The 22,747-nt window shown below is 44.7% G+C and overlaps 1 protein-coding gene across 1 annotated transcript in view; it reads left to right on the forward strand.

Moving 5' to 3' along the window:
• The window catches only part of MRNIP (MRN complex interacting protein), a 35,097-nt gene extending 17,873 nt beyond the window's left edge, over nt 1-17,224 (forward strand). The window contains exons 4-7 of the mRNA XM_082256631.1: nt 11,793-11,859; nt 13,337-13,491; nt 13,891-13,987; nt 16,727-17,224. Of these exons, the coding sequence (XP_082112757.1) occupies nt 11,793-11,859; nt 13,337-13,491; nt 13,891-13,987; nt 16,727-17,164 (757 nt within the window). The 3' untranslated portion in view covers nt 17,165-17,224. The remainder of the gene's footprint in view (nt 1-11,792; nt 11,860-13,336; nt 13,492-13,890; nt 13,988-16,726) is intronic.
• The last annotated feature ends 5,523 nt before the right edge of the window (nt 17,225-22,747 follow it).

Below are 22,747 nucleotides of genomic sequence, written 5' to 3' on the forward strand. Positions count from 1 at the left end.
GTTTCTGCGGGTAGTATGGTGGCTTTCAAAAGACTCTTAGACTTACATCTCAAGGATCAGAACATTCAGGGGTATGTGAGATGATTACAGCCACACACACCTACACAGGTTGAACTGGATGGACTATTGTCTTTATTCAACCTCACCTACTATGTAACTATGTAAAAGCCATAGGGTGCAAACTAAAAAATGACCAGCTGGGAAACACACACCTCCATCCCAATAGTATAGATGGTAAAGTATGTACTCCCTGGCGAGGTCTGCACAAAGACCCCACCTTTGTCACGCAAATTTTGACGGAATGGGTAAGTTGCTATGCTCTTACCTGGAGGGAAAACCAGTCCCTCCTGCCTTTGCAGAGCTGTTTGACCAGCTGGTGCAGCAGCTGCACTTTGTTTGCGATGCCGCCCTGGATACTGCTCCCGTATTGGGCCGACTGTCGGTTTTTCGGCAGTAGTCCACCAGCTTATACTTTGGCTAAAGTGTTGGTCTGCGGACCAGTCTTCAAAGAAGGCCTTGACAGATTTACCGTTTCAAGGAGATCGCCTGTTTGGGGCTACCCTGGATGACCTTATCAAAGGTCTCACAGGGGGGTAAGAGTACCTCTCTCCTGCAGGCTAACAAGGGTAAGGATCCGCGTTGCAGACAGGGTCCCTCCTTTTCACCTCACAAAAAGTATTTTCGTCCCTCAGGGTCAGTCGATAAGGCAAAGCCCTTCAAGACTTGCCAGACCAGGGTCTTAGCAGTCTGGCAAACACAAATCTAGTTTCTCCAGACCTGAGGACAAGACCCCTTCGGCCTGAAGGTGCGCCCTCACCCCTATCTGGGGTGGGGGGGGGACATCTTTGCCAGTTTCCGGACCTGTGGCTCTCCCAGATACAAGACAAATGGGTTCAAGAGGTCATACGGTCCGGTTACAAGATCGAGTTTCGATCTGTCTTGCCGGTGAGGTTTTTTCCCTTCCAATGTGAGACTGTCCCCGGGTCGCTTGCCGGCTCTCTTTGGGCAGTTCAGGACCTGGTACAACAGGGAGTAATAATTCAGTTTCTGTGTGTGGAACGTTTTCAGGGCTTTTATTCAAACCTGTTTACGGTCCCCAGGAAGGAGGGCAAGGTGCGTCCAATCCTGGACCTGAAGGCACTGAGTTGCTTTGTGCGAGTTCAAAAATTAAAGATGGAATAAGTTTGCACGGTGGTGGCTTCCCTACAGCAGGGGGATTTCCTGGCCTCCATAGACATCAAAGATGCCTACCTTCACGTTCCAATATGTGCAGGTCATCAACTTTTTTCCATGTTTTGCCATGGGAGATGATCACTATTATTTTGTGGCGTTACCCTTTGGTCTCACCTCTGCTCCTCGGGTCTTCACAAAGGTGTTGGCTCTGGTCCTGGCACTGTTGCGACAGCGGGGGATATCGGTCCTGGGTTACCTGGACGATCTGCTTCTCCGTGCGGAGTCTCCCTCGGCGCTGGTGAGAAATTTGGAGATCACCATGAGAACTTTGGGTGGATTCTGAACCTTCAGAGGTCGTCCCTGGTCCCTTCAATGAGACTGGACTATTTGGGCCTGACTTTGGACTTGTCCTCCACCTGGGTATTTTTCCTCTGGAAAAACTCCAGACCGTAGTTCAGCTGTTGCTATCCAGCAAGTGGTCGTCCCTTCGGACCTGTATGAGAGTTCTGGGACTGAAGGTGTCGTCCTTCAAGGCGGTCCCCTTCACTCAATTCCACACAAGGATCCTCCAGAAGGAAATCCTTCTCAAATGGAACAAGAATACAACTTCCCTGGACAATCAGATCCAGCTGAGCCAGGTGACCAGGGAGTCCCTGATTTGGTGCCTTCGGTCCCTGATGCTCAAACAAGGGAATCCTTACTCCCTGTATATTGGACAGTTGTCACCATGGATGCCAGTCTGTCCGGATGGGGAGGGGTTCTCGGCAGATTTTCTGCTCAAGGAGTCTGGTCTCTGGAAGAGTCTAGGTTGCTGATCAATGTTCTGGAGCTGAAAGCGATCAGGCTAAGCCTAGTCCACTGGACTGAGAACCTGCAGCGTTGTCCAGTGCGCATTCAATCAGACTATGCCACGGCCGTAGCTTATGTCAATCACCAAGGGGCACCAAAAGTGTCCTTGCAGCCTTGGAGGTGGCAGGCATATTTTGATGGGCGGAGCGCATTGTTCCAGCTCTCTCCGCTATTCATATTCCAGGAGTGGAAAATTGGCAGGCGGATTACCTCAGTCGACAGGCCTTGGATTCAGGGGAATGATCTCTCCATCTGGAGGTGTTCCAGTAGTTGTGCCTTCGTTGAGGCACTCCATATGTAGATCTGTTGGCGTCTCGGATCAACAGGAAAGTGCAGAGGTTTGTGGCCCGCTCCCGGGACCCTTTGGCAGACGCGCTGGTGGCCCTTTGCGGTCAGTATTAGCTGATGTATGCCTTTCCTCCTCTCAAGTTGCCAAGACTTCTTCGCAGAGTCGAGGTGGAAGGGATTCTGGTCATTCTTGTGGCTCCGGACTGGCCTAACTGAGCTTGGTACGCCGACCTGGTCAGGCTAGTCGCGGACGCTCCTTGGAGACTTCCTCTCAGGGAGAATCTACTGTCTCAAGGGCCAATCTTCCATACTGCTTTACGGTTGCTGGCTTTGACGGCTTGGCTGTTGAAAGCCAGGTGCTGAAGGACAGGGGGTTTTCTGCTTCAGTGATCCCCACTTTGCTTAAAGCGAGGAAAGCGACTTCTAGGAAGATCTATCATCATACGTGGAAAGCGTATATTGCGTGGTGTGAGTCTCTTGGGGCTCCCACTTACGGATGGTCCTAAGAAAGGGCTGCCTACGTCTGCTGCGACTATTTCTAGATGGATCAGACAGACGGTGGTGCAGGCTTATTCGATTAAAGGTCAGGTTCCTCTTTTCCCTGTTAAGGCACATTCTACTCGGGGGGCTTATTGCTTCCTGGGCTTTTTGCCATCAGGCATCTGTGCTTCAGGTTTGCGAGGCGGCTACATGGTCGTCTGTTCACACCTTCACAAAATGTTAAAAGGTGGATGTGCTGGCATCTGCGGATTTCTCTTTTTGGCCGCAAAGTTTTGCAGGCTGCTGTTTTTAAGGGGGTTCATAGTCTCCCTTGAGGCAGTTTAATGTTTTTTCAGGTGGGCATCTTGTTATTCTGATGAGTCCTATGTTGCCTGGTTAGTTATGTTTTGCCTTGGGGACTTATTTTTCTGCTGTTCCCACCCCTCATTTTATGGCACTGCTTTAGGATGTCCCTACTGATATGAAGATCAGAGACTACGTCCGTCAATGAATGATCGAGAAAATTTGATTTTTGTCTTTCTGTGAAATCCTTTTCTCTGAAGTTCATTGACGGACGCAGTACCCGCCCCTCTATTTTGAGTTGGGTTGGTATTCTTTTCTCTGACACTGCTTTGATACAAAACTAACTGACATCCTATGCAGGTAGAGAGAGGGTATACCACCTGGGACCGCCCATAGGCATAGCAAGAACTTTTTTCTGCCTAGTATTCTACTCCTGTAGGGGGCAGCATAACCCTACTGATGTGAAGATCAGAGACTGTGTCCGTCAATGAACTTCAGAGAAAAGGATTTTGCAGTAAGACAAAAATCCATTTTCTTTTTTTTTTTTTTTTTTTTTTTTTTAAGTTTTGGATAGAGTGGAGAGGAATTGGACAGGTTTTTTTACTGCCTGTGCCCCTGTTAGGGAAGTTCACCCTCTCTTTGTCCTGTGTACCATTATCATTGAAAGTGAAAGTAAACGTTAAAAGAAAATCCCAAATTTTGGGTTGTCCCCAGAAAAGGAATAGGTGCAATCTTCCAATGGAGACACTAGTACTGGTTACCTGGGGGTCCCTAAGGAATAACCTTAATTTGCAGGGATCTCTCCACAATGGGATACAGATGGTAAAAAAAAAATCTGACCGTAGTTATAACCCTACCTTACTCTATCTAAAATTAAAAAAAAAAAAAAAGGAATTGCCTATAGTTCTACTTTAAATCCTTTGGGCCATTTGCATACATCCTTTTAGCGGCCGGAAAAACTCCTGATTGCTCCATGCCACATGACCTTATGCCTCGCCCCGCCTCCCATCATGTAAAACCCCTTAAGGGGCCGGCACTCGCCGGCTCCAAGGGGTTAAGTTCTAGACACTAGTTGCACTGAGTGCGTTTGTGTGTTTTAGGGTCAGTCAGCGGCTGAAGCCGTTATTTTTTTCTATTGTGTTTTTTTTCTCTGGCTAAGAGCAGTGAAAAAACAATCTATTGGGAAGAGGAGATGTCCTTCGTGGAAAAATAGATTGTCAGATTCATGAAAAAAGCCTTTATGCAAGGATTGTGTTTGTGCTGTGAATGCACCAATACAGTTTTTTTTTATCAGTGAGTGCGAGTGCTGATACTTTTTGGTCAAGTACTTGCCGAGACCGAGTACCGTTGTGGTGCACCTTGCAAAGAATCGCATGCATTTTGAACAGGAAGGCAGTGCGATTCCTGTCCAAATCGCATACGATTTCACCCACAGCTCCTGTCTGTGTGAACCCAGTATAAAAAGCGAAGGGCCATGTAGTGCAGCAATAGGCAGTTTTTTATTAAAATGCTAGAACAACTCGCAAAGTAAATATCTACTCAAGTCCATATCTGCAGTGTCTCCATCCCGCTGATAATGGCAAACCAAGGCCACTGGAGGTATTTAAAAGGGCTGGAGACGTTTTTGGACTCCTGTGGGTATAAGGCGGAAGTGATGCAAGCTTGGGGGTGGCCCGCTGGACATCTCCTCCAGCCCTGTGAGCCTCTCCGGCGGCTGTGGTTTGCTATCATCAATGGGACGGGGACACTGCAGATATGGATTTTCTAGATACTGTATTTACTTTGTAAGTTGTTATAACATTTAATCAACCTGCCTATTGCTGCACTACATGGATCTTTCTTTACTGGATTCACACCCACACGCACACAGGAGCGGTGGGGGAAATCCCATGCAAATCAGACCGGAATCACGCTGTATTTGATTGCGATTCTTTGCGGTGCAATTTGCGCCCATTCATTTTGTATGGACACAAATTGCACCACAAAGTATCGGTTTTCGGCAATGCGAGCAGTTTCATAAATGAGTACTTGTGAAAATACTCAGGATCAGTATCGGTGCATCCCTAGTTTCTGCATTTGTGAGAGAAGATGCAGCTTCAGCATCTAGTGACTTTCTGGCTTCTATGAAGGCTGAGTGGAGTGTTACTTTGCAGTTACTCAAAGATATGTTAGGGTCTTCATCCCAGAGTGCTTCTGAGCCCACAGTTATCAACTTCCTTGGATGCAGGGTCAAGATTACCTTCAGCACAGGTTGCTTTTTTCTCTACCACGGTCTGAAAGAGATTTAGAATATGATGGGGAAGAGGTTGGGGATGTACTGGAAGAAGTGGACAGTCTTCTCAAAGCGATTCATGCCACCTTAGGGCATTAAGGAGGAAAAGGATCTCTCCCTTCATGAAAAAATGTACCTGGGGTTTAGGGTGCCTAAGGGTAGATGTTTTCCTGTCCATTCAGCAATCTCAGACATGGTAAAGAATGAATAGCAGGATACAGAAAGAAAACAGTTTTTTTCCGAGTTCTCACAAAAGACGGTTCCCATTTGAAGAAGATACCTCATCAAAGTACCTAGCAAAAGAGAAATTGGTCTGGTGCCATATGTAGACCACCTCCATCCCCAAATCAACAAAGAAAGAGAAAATTGGCCCGTGGGACTTTATATGAGGTGGGTACATGTGGCTGGAAATAACAAAAAATAAGTAATTGGAAAAAATAATCTTTATTACAAAAAATATCAGAAAAAGTCATTAACATTGTGCGCCTAAAGCGCTTGTAATAACAGACTTGGTTGGAAATCTTAGAATACATGTATACATATAAATAACATACATATAGATATGCATGGGGGTACAAAACCTCTTAGTCTCAAAGATAAAAGCATAGTAATATAATGTTCACATGGCATATAAATGTAATGCATCTTGGTCTGACGCGTTTCGCGAGTTAATTGCTCGCTTCTTCAAGAGAGAATGCATTAAAAAAATCTCTAAAGAAACAAAAATAATAATTGGAATGTAACTAAAAAACATTGCTTGAAAAAAAAAAAATTTCATCAAAGTACCTAAGTTGGATGCTGCTTTCTCCCAAGTCTCAAAATCCTCAGACTTCGCTTTTGAAGACATGGGAAGCCTAGAGGAAGCAATGGATAAAAGGATGGATTTATTGCTAGTGAACAAGGCAATCCACGATGGAGAATTTGAAGCCAGCTGTGGCAAGGAATCTAGAACCCTAGTTAAACCAGCTTAAAGTGCATATCGGTGCGGGAAACCTGAAAGAAGAGATTCTAGATTCTTTCCCTACAATTTCCAGAGCAGTAGGATTTATAGCGAATGGGTTTGGAGAATCAATACGCATGGCAGCACACTCAGCTGCCTTATCCAACTCTGCAAGAAGGGCCTTATGGCTGAAAACCTGGCATGAGGACTCCGCCTCAAAAGTTAGGCTATGCGGAATCCCGTTTTTAGGAGATCTCCTTTTTTGGACAGATTTAGAATCAATTTTGGACTGCACGGCAGATAGGAAAATATTTTCCAGTTAGAAAGCAAAAACAAACGCCAAAGCATTTTTTTTTTCATCCCAAGAGAAATTTGCAGCAAGGCAACAAGTCTCAGGGGACAAAATGTTGGGGTTGCAGAAGGCAAGCGAAAAAGGAGGAGTCCTTTTCCATAGTCCTGCACAGTCCGAGAAGTCACAATGACTTGGTGCTTCCAGTTGGAAGAACACTACAGGCATTCTTTCCACAGTGGGAAAAAATAACAATAAGCCTGTATATCTGGAACCTTGTCAGCAAGGGGTGTGGGATAGTTTGCAGAGGCTCCACCAAGAAGGTTTGTTTGTTACGGATATACCAAGAAATCCAGTAATAGCTCTTACTATGAATAACCTGGTTCAGGATCTGATTCTTCAAAGAGTGGTTGTACTGTTCCCTGAAGGAGAAGAACAGATGGGGTTTTATTTCCATATATTTCTGGTGGGAAACATTTAGGAAAATTCCACCTAATCCTCAACCTAAAGCCATTGAACAAAAAAATTCTAGATGGACTTGATCTTTTGTGTCAGAAATCTGCTTTTTCCAGACTGTTACATGGCATCAATCAATCTAAGGGATGCCTATCTCCACATCCTGATCAGAGAGTGCTCCCAAAGGTTTTTTTAAGACTGGAACTGAGATCAGGGCAATAGATCCAGCACCTGCAGTTCAGGGCACTACCATTCGGGTGGTCATCCTCACCCTGCGTTTTCATGAACGTTATGGCGGAGGCCTTAGCGTACTTAAGGCTCAGAGGCATCATGGTAATCCCTTTACCTAAACAATGTTTTGTTTCTGGCAAGCTCTGAGGACCAGTTGAGGAAGGACCTACAGGTGACCCGCAACCATCTGGAGAGCTTGGGCTGGATCGTAAATTAGCAAAAATCCAAACTGACCCTGTCCAAGAAAGTCCGGTTTATGGGGTTTTGCATTTGTTTGGTGGGACAGAAGATTTTCTTGCCGGAAGAGAAAATACAAAACGTTTGGACAGCAACTAACTCTGCTTCAGTGCAATCAACAGATGTCAATTGGGTTTCTGATCCCCCCGGTGGTGGAAAAAAACAAGAGATTCTTTCAATCGCCCTGGCCTGATCTTTTTCAGTAGGCGAGATTCTCACCAAAGATGCCAATTCCTGGGGCTGGGGAGCGCATTTGGGAAGCCATTTTTAATGCAGGGGCATTGGTCAACGCTACAGGCAGCAAATTCCTCAAACTGGAGAGAACTAAAAGTGATTGCTCTAGCGCTGTTAGCATTCTCTCAGAAGCTCCTGGGACATCATGTTCAAGTCTGCACAGGCTCCAAAGCTGTAAGCCTAATGGCATGGTTTCTGAAAAGCAACTACTAGAGAAGAAAGGTTTCTCCCAGCACTTAGTAGACACACTCTCCTGTCAAGCTGTAAAGAGGTTATGAGCGCTATGTATGGCAAAGTTTGGAAGGTGTACAATTCCTGGTGCCTATCCAATTCAAGGCCTTTGGAAGATCTTGCCTCGATCCTGGTGTTTCTTTAACAGGGAGCAGACAAGAAGTTAGCGCTCAGCGCACTGAAAGCCCGGGCTGCAGCATTAGCAGTTTTTCTGGAATTCTCTATTTCTTCAGAACCCTAAATCATTAGATTTTTCAGGGCATTATCCCGTTGCAGACCAGTTAAAGCTAAAGGTTTAGTAAGTTCAGTAGTCCTACATGCTCTACCAAAGTCTCCTTTCGAACCTCTGAATTCCGCAACCTTGAAGTTTGTCATGCTGAAGACAGTTCCACTAATTGCAGTCACTTCCACACGCAGTATTAGTGATCTACATGCGTTCAGTCAGAGAATCTTTTCTAATGATCTATGCAGACAGAATTGTTCTGAAAACCGATCTGGCCTTTCTCCCAAAAGGTAACGTTGGTTTGTCATCATTCTTAAGACATTGTTTTGTCAACTGTTTGTCCTAACCTGTCAGGGGAGAGGGAAGACATTTTCATTCTTTAGATTTGAGAAGAATTGTTTTACCTTATTTAGAATTCCCTAAAGAGTTCTGAATCTTTTTTCGTTTTGTTTGCTGGGACCAAAAAAGGGCAGAAGACATTAAAGGATCAATTTCTAGATGGCTAAGATTGGCAGTCGAATCTGCTTATACACTTGCTGATCTCGTTCCACCGCCGGGTATTCATGCTCATTCCACAAGCGATCTGGCAGTCACATGGGCAGTGAAGGCCTGTACCACCTCGGAACAAATTTGTAAAGCGGCGATGTTGTCAAGGATGTCCTCTTTCATACGCCATTACAGACTAGATTTATAATCCGCTCGGGAGTAGGCCTTTGCCAGGAAGGTTTTGCAAGCCGTGTTTCCGTCTTGAGGGGTAAGTTCTCATTTATCCCCTCATGTGCTGTCCTGAGAGACATTTTGAGAAAATTTTAAGTCGGGCTTACCGGTAACTTGTTTTCTAGTAGTCTTTCAGGACAGCAATAATTGCCCGCCCTGATTTTGTTAATGCTGTTGTGCTTATGTTTTTCAGATGGGTCGGAGGTACTCTTCGACAACTGAGGACTGTGGGGGGGAGGCCTCAAATTTTAGGTCTATTGTGGCGTATGTTTCCTGCATGAGGGGAAGAAGCTACATTCTCTCATGTGCTGTCCAGAAAAACAGAAAAAAAAGTTAGGCTTATAGGTAACTTGTTTTCTAGTAAAGCATTTAGAGCATCATAGTGATCGCCAACACTTTCAATCACCCTGCTGTGCTTTTCACAGTAGCACAAAAGAAGACTCTTTGATCTCCCTACTTATGCCATGTGAGTCTAAATCTGATCAGGCTGAATGACTCATACAGGCAGGTCTCTGGTGCTTCCCTCTGGTTCTCGAAGTTTGGTGACATTTTCTAGAAGCTAGAGGGCGGCGGCCAGGAGGGTTGATCTGCATACTTAGGGAAGCTTGGCCAATTCTCAGACAGTGGCCTGGCAGGGTGGCTGAGCCAGCCCTTAAGTACAGATGAGTCATGCCAGCAGGGGAGTCAGGTAGAAAATGAAGGTGCTGAGGAAAAAGTGGGTGGCTGTGGGGATGGGCCCCTGGTCTGGGGGGGCTCTACCTTAGGCTTGGGAGGATCCTGACAGCAGTGCGGTTTGAATGGAATCTTTCCTAAGGGAGCAGGGAGGACAGTTTATCAGCACACCTAGGGATTCACAAGGGGAGAGACTGCCACATATTGCAAGCCTTTCTGAAAGACAGTGTTGAGCTTAAAGAGGAGCTCCAGGCTCCTTCAGAAAGAATTAAGTCAGCAGCTACAAATACTGTTGCTGCTGACTTTTAACCACTTGACCTCCGGAAGATTTACCCTCCTTCATGACCAGGTCATTTTTTGCAATGCGACACTGCGTTACTTTAACTCACAATTGCGCGGTCATGCGACACTGTACCCAAATAAAATGTATGTCCCTTTTTGCCCCCACAAATACAGCTTTCTTTTGGTGGTATTTGATCACCTCTGCATTTTTCTTTTTTGCACTGCTCTTTGTGAATGGGCCTGCTGCGGGGGAAGGAGCTGAACTTCCGTCACAGTTTGCCAAGGTGAACTGAGCCGGAAGTAGAAGCGGGTACCTGTCAAAACCAGGTAGGGGGCAGACAAGTGGAGCTTCCCCTTTTTGGTTGGATCTCCGCTTTATTCTTTCCTTTCACTTGCCCTGGGAGATCTTCAGGGCATCCAGTTTGGCCGGAAAGGAGGAAGCAGCCAGGTGGGCTGGTGGTTCCTGCAGTGAGTAGAGCTGGGATCAGTCTCTACAGGGGAGTTGGAGATACTCTGGTATGTAGCCTACAACACTTTGTGCGTCTTTCTAAGGGACCTAGAGTTCCCCTAATAAACAACAAAAACCAAGCTTAAAGGCTGTTTCTTGTGTCTGGATGAAAGTGGAAAATGCTTGTCGCCTGGCTGTGCAGGAGTGGGGAAATCAATCATTTGCAGCCTTTGCAGGGGTCATGCTACACATACTTTTAGGTCACTGACTGAAGGTTGTATTGAAAGGTTTAGCATAACAAGCAGGCAAATTGCATTTTTCACAGGCTTCCTTTGGAACTGGAGAAAGCAAATCAGCACAAAAGAGTTGGCACTAGCTACCACTCAGAATTTTATTTTTATTTTTTATCCTTAATAAAATGGATTGACTGCTTTATTGACTCTACTGTACTCGCATAACAAAAAAAGAAAACTCTTATCTGCTAAGAAATCCTCATTTATTCAAAACCTCAGCACAGGCAGAAAGCTCTTGACACATTTCATGCTGCATTCCCGCAGCTTTATTTGAAAGTACTGTACTGCTGAATGTAGTATAAGGGCATCAGAACTTTTATCCTGTGCTGATGCTTTAAAGGAATAGTAGAGATGCATTGAGCTGTTTCCTTTACCACATTTGTGCTATGTTTCCTTTCTCCAGTTTTATTGAATCAGCCTCTTAATTTTTTATGTTGAGTGCTTTCCATTCCTAGTGTATGATTTGTCTTTTGAAATATTTGAAGTTTCATCTTGGTGTGTTACCCTATGAAAAAGTTTGGACGCTAAGGACCTGTTTACACTGGTCTTGTCTGCGTTATGTTGCGTATTAACATGTATTGCTAAAAGGCAAGCTCCTTCATTTTAAAATCACTGCCTAATGCACCACAGCTGAGTAGAAAGGGGGGGGGGGGCATTTAAAATGAATGGCACTGTAGCACACCAGCAAACATAACTAGAATGGTAACACAGCTCAGTGGTATGAACAGGCCCTAAAGCAAACCTTTGAAAACAGAAATATGGGAGATGACTTTGCTAGCTACTTTTTAAAGGTGCAGGTTCAGGGGCCGTCATTCTACTTAGAATACCTTCACCACCCGGAGCGTCACTGACCTAGAAAGCATGGAGGATGGGATTTTAGTTCATTAGGTTACTCCTGTCAAGTACATGTTCACATCTAGCCTTTTTTTCATTACTGAGGTTAATTTTAATAAACTATTAAATTTGCTCCACTGCAATAATGAAATTTGGATGTCAGGATGGGAGAAATCACTAGAGCTAGGTAGCCAACACACCTGAAAAAATATGGCTGGGGGTCTATTTTTTCCTGTTTGTAATGGAAATTATGTTCCCTGTTATACTGAAAATGCCTGCCCCCTGAGACAAATTTCTACTTTTACTTTGTTCATCCTAGCATTATTACTAATTTTTGCAGGCTGAACTTGCAGAATGAAGTCTGTGAAAACGATTATGACAGCACACAAAGTTCTGGGTTATTACAGGTACTTGCCACTTTTACTGTGTTCATATACTTTGTTTTCAAGACTAGAAGACTTATACAAACATGGCATATATGTGGATTAGGAATTCTGACTTAATTTGGCATCACCTGCAGCATTCTGAAAATAAATGGGGGAAAGTCGTCACAAAGACAGGAAATAAGAAGCAGAAAAAAAGCATTGTTGGGTTTACTTTTTTTCATGCTGTAATTAAAATGTTAAAGAAGATCTAATTGATAAAAACAGCATTTTAAAGTAGTGATGTAAGGGCTCTTTCACACAGGCGATCCGATCAGATCCGCCTGTCAGTTTTTTAGGCGGATCTGATCGGATCCTCCATGCAGCTCTATGGGGCAGCGGATATCAGCGGAGACACCTCCGCTGCCATCCGCATCCGATCCTGTCCGTGAAATCCGGACCGATGGAAACCCTATTTTTCCATCCGTCCAGGGATCGGATCGGATGAGAGCGGACAGGCGGCCCGCTCTCATCCGATCCCCCATAGAGAGCAGCAGGAGCTGTGACGGAGCTGTCATCCGCCGGCTCAGCGGGGATCGGCGGATCGATCCCTGCTGAGCAGCACGGATCCGCCTACAGAGGCGGACCGTGTGAAAGAGCCCTTAGTGATGTTAAAGAAGTCTCCCTATTCTTTCTACCTTGTCTCTTTGCTGAGAAAACATAGCGTTACCATGTAAGTGGTTGCCTGACTGTGATTTTGACTCTCTAGCTTCGTACTCTAAAGCAGGATATACATGCATCGAAAATTCAGCTGGTTAAGCAGGAATTGGATGAATTTTGATGTGTGTGTTCCCCTCTCTGCCCCTGTCTGCTCCAGTCTTAGTAAATTACCCTCTTTGTATTTTTTAAATTGGCTCAGAGAATACAAGGTGTACAGTGCAGCTTGTGTGTAGAAGAGCTGCAAGTCGTTTGCCTGAGCACCAGAAATACAGTAAAAGCCAGCATGAATAATAACGTAAGGCTGCACTCAAGCAGCTGTTTAGTGGCAGTAGATTCTTGCCTGCAGTTGTAAATGCTGTCTGCACACACTGTGAACAATTGCAGCTGTCAGATTTGTACTCTGCAAATCAATGGTGGTGCTGTTGCATGCAACTGCAGTGAGTGATTACGTCCAAATAAAGCTTCTGACTGACACTGGACACAGACCGTGTGCTTCCAAGGTTGGCATTTTTGTAGAGTTTTGGCTGCAGCTTTCGGGCAGTTTGTCTCCATAGCACTCCATAGTGTTGCTGCATCCGGGGTGGCTAAATGCCATCTTTGAATGCAGCAAACTATTCACTTCTAAACATCTGTGTAAATGTAGCCTAAATTGTAAAGAACAGCCAGCAATGTAGGAGGTGGCTTAAACTATTTGATACCCAGCAGATTGAAAAAAAAAAATCTTTTTTTTGGAGATGTTCTTTAAGATACAGATTATAGCGATTTTAGTGGGTCAATGTTTTTTGCTGATTAAATGTTGCAGCCACAAATTGGGGCCCCCGTAAGCTGCTGGAGTAAATATTTGGAGGAAGACCATGAAAATGCATGTGTAAAGCAGGAAGAGGAAGAGGACAATGGTCTGATTTACACCGACCGGGAACACTTTTACACTCAGCCCAATATTACATCAGAAGCAAGGTGAAAACACCTTTTACTTTACAGTTATGATCTATTAGGAAGCCAGAAATGTTAGATTTTTTTTTATATTCTTTATTTATGAATTTCAAGTCTTACAGGAACCATTTGTAGACGTTACAAATAAAACACAGTATGGTCAGTGAGCAGTGTGCATATACTATACAAGATTTATCATTAAATCCCACTTAGGGAGCTGTTACATTAGTCATTATCCTTAGAATAGGATTGTAGATAAAAGAAACATCAGGTCAGAAACAATACATGACTGCTATCGGAGGCTTGCCCTGTATAACTTGGCAATTTATAGATAGAAAAAGACTGGGGAGAAGGGGTGAGATGTTTAGTGCGAGGACAATTGATGGTAACACGGGGTTCAATGTATTTATTTTTCTTTGTTAGGAAACTTAAAAAAATGCCACAGTATACTTGTGATTTTATTGAACAAGATGTCAATAAAGACATACTGCACACTTCCAAAAGGAAAAGGACCTGTGAGGTATGTGCTCGAATTTTGTGATTATGTCTTCATGAATATTGTGTGCGTTTGTGTATGTTTAGAAACTATATATTGCAATGTTACGTATATGTGTATGAATTGTGTAATTGCAGCCAAAGCATTTTTTGTATTGTTTTTTTTTTTTTTAACAATGTGTGAAAGATTTAGAAACTCCTGTTAGTGATTTTATTTTTTGGGAGGAAATAAAGGGAAGTCTACACATATACACACTGCTTTAATTTTTCAACTCTATATTTGGAGGAGCAGCTACTGTACATCATTTCATGGCTCTGGAACTACAATGGCATGAAAGCTGCTCTTTTCTGACTTTCATTGGAGAACCTGATATTCTCTTTTTAATTGTGCTTCCACCACTTTCAGCACAAAGAGGCACACACAGCCTTTTACCAAGGGATGTAAAGTGATCCTATTGGCACAAGGTCACTTTGTATGTAAAACATATCTGCCAGAAGACCGTATATACTTACCTTTTTGGCCGACTTCTTGAAAAGTCACTGCTTCCCTGCTCACCAGATGCAGCAGTATTTCTCTAGTAGGATCAGTCGAATACCTGTTTCCCCTGCCACACACTGTGGTTCCTTTTGCCAGCTTGTATGTCCTGTAGTGGCACATGAGCCAGTGAGAGAAACCACAGTGAGCATCGGGTTATTCACAAAACAGGAAGTGAGAGCAGTTAAAGTGTTACTAAACCCAGGACCCTGCATTTACTAGATCTGGACATGGAAATGCAATCATTTTAGTAAATATAAACTGCTAAAAACCTTTTCTTTTTAGCAGTATATAGCCGTCTTGTGACTTCTGTAAGTGCCTGGTTAACCGTTTCAGCTCCGGAAGGTTGTACCCCCTTATTGACTAGGCCATTGTGATTCAGCACTGCGTTGCTTTAACTGACAATTGCGCGGTCGTGCGATGCTGTACACAAATACAATTCATGTCCTTTTTTCCTACAAATAGAGCTTTATTTTGGTGGTATTTGATCACCTCTGCGGTTTTTAGATTTTGCGCTATAAACAAAAAAAGAGCGACAATTTTGAAAAAAACACAATTTTTAACTTTCTGCTACATAACATTTCCAATAAAAAAATTCATTTTTTTTCATCAGTTTAGGCCAATTTGTATTTGCTTGTATTTGCTACATAGTTTTGGTAAAAAAAAAATCCCAAAAAGCCCATATTAATTGGTTTGCGCAAAAGTTATAGCATTTATGGACTTTTCATTTATTTAATTTTTTTAGTAATGGCGGCGACCAGTGATTTTTTTTTTTTTATCAGGACATTGCGACGGACACATCAGGCCCCTAACTGACATTTTTTGGGGACCAGTGACATTAATACAGTAATCCGTGCTAAATAATATGCATCTTACTATATAAATGACACTGGCAGGGAAGGGGTTAACACTGGGGGTGATCAAGGGGTAAATGTGTTCCCTATTGTGCTTACTGTGTGGGGGGATGGGTTGGAAAGAGGCAGAAGGAAATAGGTGATTCAGCTTAGCTAAATAACACGATCTTTCAGCTTAGCTGAATCACCCGATCTTTCCCTGCCTCTCTGACAGAAGATCCACCTGCTTTGTTTACATAAGCAAGCGGATCTTCTGTCATTCTAGCCGAAGATCGCGGGAGGCCGGCGGCGATCGAATCCCACTCCTCCCGTGGTCTGGCTCCCGCTGTGACTAATCAAACCGCGTGCACATAATCATGTAGATCTTCGTGATTATGCGCTGCCGAGCAGTATATCTGCGTGGAGCGGTCGGCAAGCGGTTGACTCCACAAACTCGGTCTTATCCAGACATGTTATGGGGACAATGCAAGAAGAGGAAGATCTGTGCATACAGGATCAAACAGCATTTTACACAATGCAGAGGATTAACCCCTTAGGTTCCACAGTAAGTATAACAAGCATGCTTTATTGAATATTAAGTCTGATTTTACTGTTGTAAGTTTTTTAACACTTTAGTGTTGGCTTTTCACAAAACAAGCCAGGTTGCTAAGTACTGTCTATGCAAGCTTCTTTAGTTAGGTAGGTTTTTAAAGTGGTTGTAAAAAAAAAATGATATATATATCATTTTTTTTTTGTTTATTAAAATAATAAACCTGTTATACTAACCTGCTTTGTGCAATAGTAATGCACAGAGCAACCCCAAGCCTCCTCTTCTGGGGTTCCCTATCGGCGCTGTCTGCTCCTCCCTTTCTGTGTCTGCCCCATGGCAAGCCACTTGCTATGGGTGCAGATGTGCAGACTCCCTCCCGAGCCGGGCTATGTGTGTCCATTGTCCAACACAGTCCAACTCAACCCCATCCCATTTCACAGGATTTTATTGACAGCAAGAGCCAATGAATTCCGCTACTGTCTCTGAGCCTGTGTGAGAGCAAAAGCATCAGCGCTGATTGGGGTCAGGTACGTATTTAGGGGGGTGGGGGGAGCATTGAAGGCATTTTACTTTAATGCAGAGAATGCATTAGGGTAAAAAAAGGCTTTATGCATTTAGAACCACTTTAAGTGACAGGGTGTGTTGATGTCCTTACCTAAAAAATTTGCTGCAGGATGATAAAAAATAAGCTCCGATGAAGCACAGACCCACAGGGATGATGTGCTGCTTCTGAAAAATGCAGCTCTGCTGTGAAAATCAACAGTGTATGTGTTCTTTCTTTTATTCATTTGGAAATGCTGTTATGTGACTTGTAAATGCCTGATCTTTTCCATGTTTTAATTCAAGGACAGGGCTGCATCCACAAAACAAACAGAGGAACCTTCCTACATCAAAAATGGGAATTTGGGTTCTACAGGCGGTCATGGAAGGATTGTGTCACCTGCCACAGATAAGCTTACTTGCTTTGGTTCTAAATGGGAGAGAGATATTTCCGCTGAGGATAAGGTTGAGGGGGACATCTCTAGAACACACAGTCTTCAGAAAAAAGTAACAACTATGGACCCGACCTTAAATAAAATTCAATATAATCAGAATTTTGGGTTGTCCTTGTGGTCGGCTCAACCTGAAACAACTTATTTTGAAAGTGAATTTCCCAGGACAATACATGAAAGTAGAATTCTGTCAGATCAGCCATCAGGCTGTGCACCTAAGCCCAGTGATGCTGCAGGCAAGCCTCGATGTAGTATCTTTCAAACTGATGAAGACTTTGATGAAAACTATTAACACTCCTAACATTGTAATGGAAGGAAAACCTGTCAACTGCACACACAAGCTTAACCAGCTAGTAATGAAACTTCACCATCAGAGAATACTCTGTTAAGCTAGAAATGATTCCATATCTTTGCTGACTTTTGATATACTATAACCCTTGAATAGGCTAACAAAGCACTAAAAGCTTAAAATAACAACCCACAGCAACCAACCAGTCTTTATTTTACTGAATGAAGACAAGTACAAGATGCATTCTAAATGGTTGTTATGGGTACTGAACTTTTGTATTTGTACTGTTCTACTGCCAGTTCTGTGTGTGGATAGAATATATATATTTTTTTTGTCTCCTTTTGCAACATGGTGCTTTCTGTTAAAAAGAAAAATGTTGAAATAAAAGAATTTGTATGGCTCATAAAGAATAGTAAGGTGTTTGGTTTTGATTGCTGAGCTGATTGAAGTGGCGTCTGCCTTGTCTATAGCAACAGCTTTTTATATATAAAGCCGAGAGCATTTGCAATTACACAGATAGCTTTAGGTGAAAGTACACAGCAGGGGCTCAGATTTATTAGAAATGAAATAGAAGAAGAAAAAAAAAAACTAGAACTTACGTTTTCAATTCTGCACTAGAAAAATTATGGTTCTTTATGATGTACTCCAGGCACACAGGTTTTAGGTTATAAATATCAGTCTGAAGAGCATTATGTGCAGAAAGTGTTTTAAAAGCTTTGGAAAAAAATGTTTAAGCACCGCTATGCAAGCTGAAAAGGATTTTTCAGTGAGCAGAAAAATCCTATTTCTTTTTCGTTCATTGACAGACACAACTTCTCTTCTCTTCAGATTCATGACTGATCGGGTTTTATAGTGCCACCTACCAGGAGTAGGACACTAGCTAGAGAAGAGCTTGGCACCTCCTATGGGCAGTCCTCTCTGTATAAAACCCCCTCTCACTGCATGGGCCACCAGTTATTTTGGCTAGTGTTTTATGGACCTGCGGGGATGCTTTTTTCTTTTTTTTTTTTTTTTTTGTGGATGACCTTCATTCAGCAGGCAGACTGGGTGAGGAGCTGGATGTTTTTAAATCCAAGATGTCAAACCAGTCTGGCCATTGATTGCATGCAGGCCTTTAGCGAAGTACTGGGTTGGCTGTGACAAGCCCCATCCTGGACCAGGGCAGCCAGCGAGTTCAACATCTCAGTGTTGCCCTGGCTGACAGCCCCCACTGTGGTGGAGAGGTGGATCCGTCACAGGAGCCTTAACCTGCATGCTTCCCTGGATTGGAACGTAGTTGCCCCTCTCTCCCTTGTCTGGACGTGATGAGAGTGCAGCTGCTCCTTTGGGGGGGGGGGGGGGACCCTACGTGTTACCCTCTCCCCCTGGCCACTGCTATTGCATCCTGGTCAGATGGCTGAGCCCCTTTCCCCACTGTTACCTTCCAGTCTCCCTGGGTCTTCTTTAGGGCTTTCCTTGGCTGGCAGGGAGGGGTGCTGCTTTCATCTACTGGGTGTGGGGGGGGGGGGGGCACTTTGAGGTCTATGCCTGCTGTGTGATCGCCATGTGCCTTATAGGCTAGGGGCCATTTCCCTGTAGCAGCAATGACCATATTCATGGGGTCTCAGTGGCCATTTTTCTGTGACTTAACAGCGGTGCCATCTTGGGGTCGGCCTTGGGTATAGCCTACATAGAAACCAGCTGGGGATACTGGGCGGCCATTTTCCTGTAGCCGTGCGACTCCAATTCTGGGGCTGAGATTCAAGACTGTTATTGACGTGCTTCTAGCTCATCAGGCAGGGGCTGGCAGCTCTGGTATTTTTCCTGGGGGGGGGGGGGTGACTTTGACCTTGAATACCTGTCTTTCACTGTGCCTGCAGTTCAGAGGGTGTGTTTTTTTCTTTTTTTTTTTCTTATCTCTTACGCTTGAAGGATTATCTCAAGCAATGTCCTGCAAGGCTGTGCAGGCACACAGAGCCCTGGCCCGCTGGGCCCTCTGGTCTGTCAGGGTCTTCGATCCCCAGGGATGCACTGACAGTGGTCCTGGGGTTTCGCTGCTGGACAGGTTTCCCCGGAATCCCTGGGTAGCGAGTCCTCTGCCTCAGTTTCCATCCAGGTGAAGGCATTGGTCACTGCGTTGATCACCTCTGTGCAAGAGACGCTTAACAATGAGGACTCCGCTGGGAATGTGGAGGAGGTCCCCGTGCTTTTTGGTACACACAAGTCGGCTAGGTCTGTTGAGGTTTGCCTTACCCCTCATATTTCAGCTATTTTGTTTACAAGGCCTGGGAGCATCTGAAGGGTCCTTTTGTACTCCTAAACGCTTTGCTATTCGCTGTCTTTTTGAACAGGCCCCTCTGGAGGTGGTCTTCTCCTTCTTCAGTGGTGGTTCCACCCATTTCTAGGTTCAACAGGCCACTATGATTCCGAGGAGGAATCCTCCTCCTTTAGGGATTCTGTGGACAGTAACGCAGAGTCCATTGTACGTTACATGTTTCCTATCACTGGTTCTGCACTTCGCCCTGTGCTGGCCATGACTCTGGTTTCTCGGACATTGACTGTCTGGGCCAATGTGTTGCAGCAAGGGGTGGCTTCTAGCCAACTACTCCAGGCAAATGTTGAACTGGCTAACCAATTGACCCAGGGTTTAAGATACATGTGTGGTGCATCCCTGAATGCTACTCTGATTTTTTTTTTTTTTTTAATTGCAAACATCTCTAAACTTACCTGCTCTGTGCAATGGAATTGCACAGAGTGGCCCCAAACCTCCTCTCCTCGTGTCCCCCATTGGTGCTCCTCCTCTCTGTCCAGTTTCCCCATGGGAAGCTGCGTGCTCGCTTCAAAGCCTCTGCCCTGCCCCCTGCTCCCTCGTCACTGGCTTTGATTGAAAGCATTGGGAGCCAATGGCTTCTGGTGCCCTAGCAAAGCAAGTGGGACACAGAATTGAGGGGAGAGAAGAGCTGCAGATGTCCACAGCGGTGGATCAATTAAGGGCTCAGGTAAGTTCAAGGGGGGTGATGGGCCAAAATTGATGCCCTGAACATTTTGTTACCCTAACGCAAGTAATGCATAAGAGTAAAAAATGTTTAAGCTTTAGAACCACTCTAAGGCTCCTGTGGGCAGTGTCAAATGCTACTGGACTCAGAAGTCCTCCAAGCCCACGGATAATTTTGCTTCTGCATGAAGGTTTGCCCCCACATGTCTTTGGGGCGGGGGTTCACCTAGGCTGGTTCGCAGGCTTGTGGGCTTCTCTGGTTTCCGACAAGTGAGACCGCGATCTGGTGGCGTCAGGTTACAATATTGAATTTCATTCCCTTTCACCAGAAAACTTCAACTCCTTGCCTCTACACCTTCGGCTCTGTATGAGTTGTTGTACACCCTGCTACGTCAGGGAGTGATTGCACCGGTCCCAGAACAGTTCAAAGGTTTCTACTCAAACCCCTTCATGGTTCTCCAGAAGAATAGGGTTCGCTGGCTTCTGGACCTCAAGGCCTTGAATGTCTGTGTAGGTTCAAGATGGAATCCATTCGCTCAATGGCCTCTCTTCGCCAGGGGAGTTTCTTGGCCTCCACAGACATCAGACACGTACTTCCATATCCTCATGTACGAAGGGTAGCAGCGCTTCCTGCATTTTGCAGTCAGGGATGCGTATTACCAGTTTGTAGCGCTTCTATTTTTTTCTGGCCTCCGCTCCCTGGATATTTACAAAAGTTCTGGCCTGTTACTTGTCCTGCCTAGACAACGGGGGATTGCCATTCTCAGGAACCTGGATGATTTGCTCTTTCAAGTGCAGACTCTTTCTGCCTTGCTGGACAGCATCCAGATTACCTTTCGTTACTTGCGGGATTTTGGATGGATCCTGTACCTCAAGAAGTCCACCTTGACCCTTACTAGGTAGCTGAAGCAGCTGAGTCTGATCTGGATTCAGAACAGACAAAGGTTTTTCCATTACCGGACAAAGTCCAGAAGCTTCAGCCTGGCTGCTTTTGTCCCGTTGGTGGTTTACCCTGCAATCTTGCATGGGTCTGATGGTATCCATGATTCCATTTCCACAGTTCCATACAAGGGTTCGGCAGAAAGAAATTCTGTCAAAATGAGACAGATCTCCTCTCTGGATATCTAGATTAGTTTGGGTCAGTTGATGCGGGCCTCCCTCCTCTGGCGACATTGGTCTTGAGTGCCAAGTCCTTTCTTTCTCGACATTGGATGGTGGTCATGCTGGATGCCAGTCTATCTGGGCTCCAGATTAACTCCAGGCCACTGAACCCTGGAGGAAGCTCGGCTATCCATCAATGTTCCAGAGCTGTGAGCAATCAGACTATCTCTGGAGCACTGGATGGATTATCTCTGAGGGCTGCCAGTCAGGATTCAATCAGACAGTGCCATCTCGGTGGCTTATGTCAATCGCCAAGGGGTCACGAGGAAGTCTCCCACATTTTCCAGTGGGTGGAACAGTTAATTTCGGCTCTTTCCACAGTGCATGTTCCTGGTACCGATCAATGCCCTCTTCGGGCAGACTTTGTCCCAGGGTTCAGTCTTCCAGTCTGCTTTACCATCTCTGGCTTTGACCGTTTAACTGCTTTGAAAGCCAGGTTCTAAGAGACAGAGGGTTGTCTGATTCTTAGATCCCCACTATGTTGAAGATTTAAATGTCTACCTCTTGAAAGATTCATCATTGCAACTGGAAGGCTTATATTGTTTTGTGTGATGCTTTGGGGGTTCACCCTTGTTCCTTCTCAGTTGCTAGGGTGTTGGCTTTACTGCAATGGGGAGTTGATCAAAAGCTTGCCTTGAATACCATTTAAGAGTTTAGTCTCTTTCCTTTGATGTCTTTTTAGTGGCCTTTGTCCACGCATTGCTTTAATGACGTGGATTTGGTTCTTTAGTAACCTCCTTTTTTAAAGCATTTAGGTTATTCCTTTGTTTATGCTGTCAGGAAGAGGCCTTCCTCGTTCCTTTACTTCCACGTGGCGAGACCTTTCAAAGGTCTGACTTTTTTTTACTCATAGATGGCCCAAGGAAGGGCATGGCAGCCCCTTCTGCCACTATTTCCCACAGGCTTTGGCAGATGATTGTTCAGGCACATGCAATTAAAGGGCGACCGTTTCCCTTCTAAGTTACTACACATTCCACCAGGGTGATAAGTGCTCACTGGGCGTTTTGACAGCAGGCATCTGCGTCTCAAGTTTTCCAGGCAGCCATCTGACCGTCTGTGCATACTTTTAAGAATTTCTACAAGGTTAATGTGTTGACATCTTGGAATGCTTGTTTTGGCCACAAAGTTTGGTAGGCAGCTGTTTGAGGTTCTTATGACCCTCTCCAGATGGTTCTGGGGTTGGCTGTTTGCCTAGTTGGTACTTTTGTTGGGTTTGCCCACCCCTCGCGCTGCTTTGGGATGTCGTCATCAGTCACTGTAAAATCCCTTTCTCTGAGTTCATCGATGGACACAGCAACCGTCCTTCTAATGGAATTTTATGCTTCTTACACTGCTTTTAGTATGAACTGGGGGCCTTTGCAGTGACCGGAGGTTTAAACAGAGATGACTACCAATAGGTGGTGCTAAGCGCTTTTCTGTCTAGTGTCTTACTCCTGGTGGCTGGTCCTTAA

This window comes from Pelophylax lessonae (assembly GCF_965119305.1).
Source record: "Pelophylax lessonae genome assembly, chromosome: 4".
Lineage (NCBI taxonomy): Eukaryota > Metazoa > Chordata > Amphibia > Anura > Ranidae > Pelophylax > Pelophylax lessonae.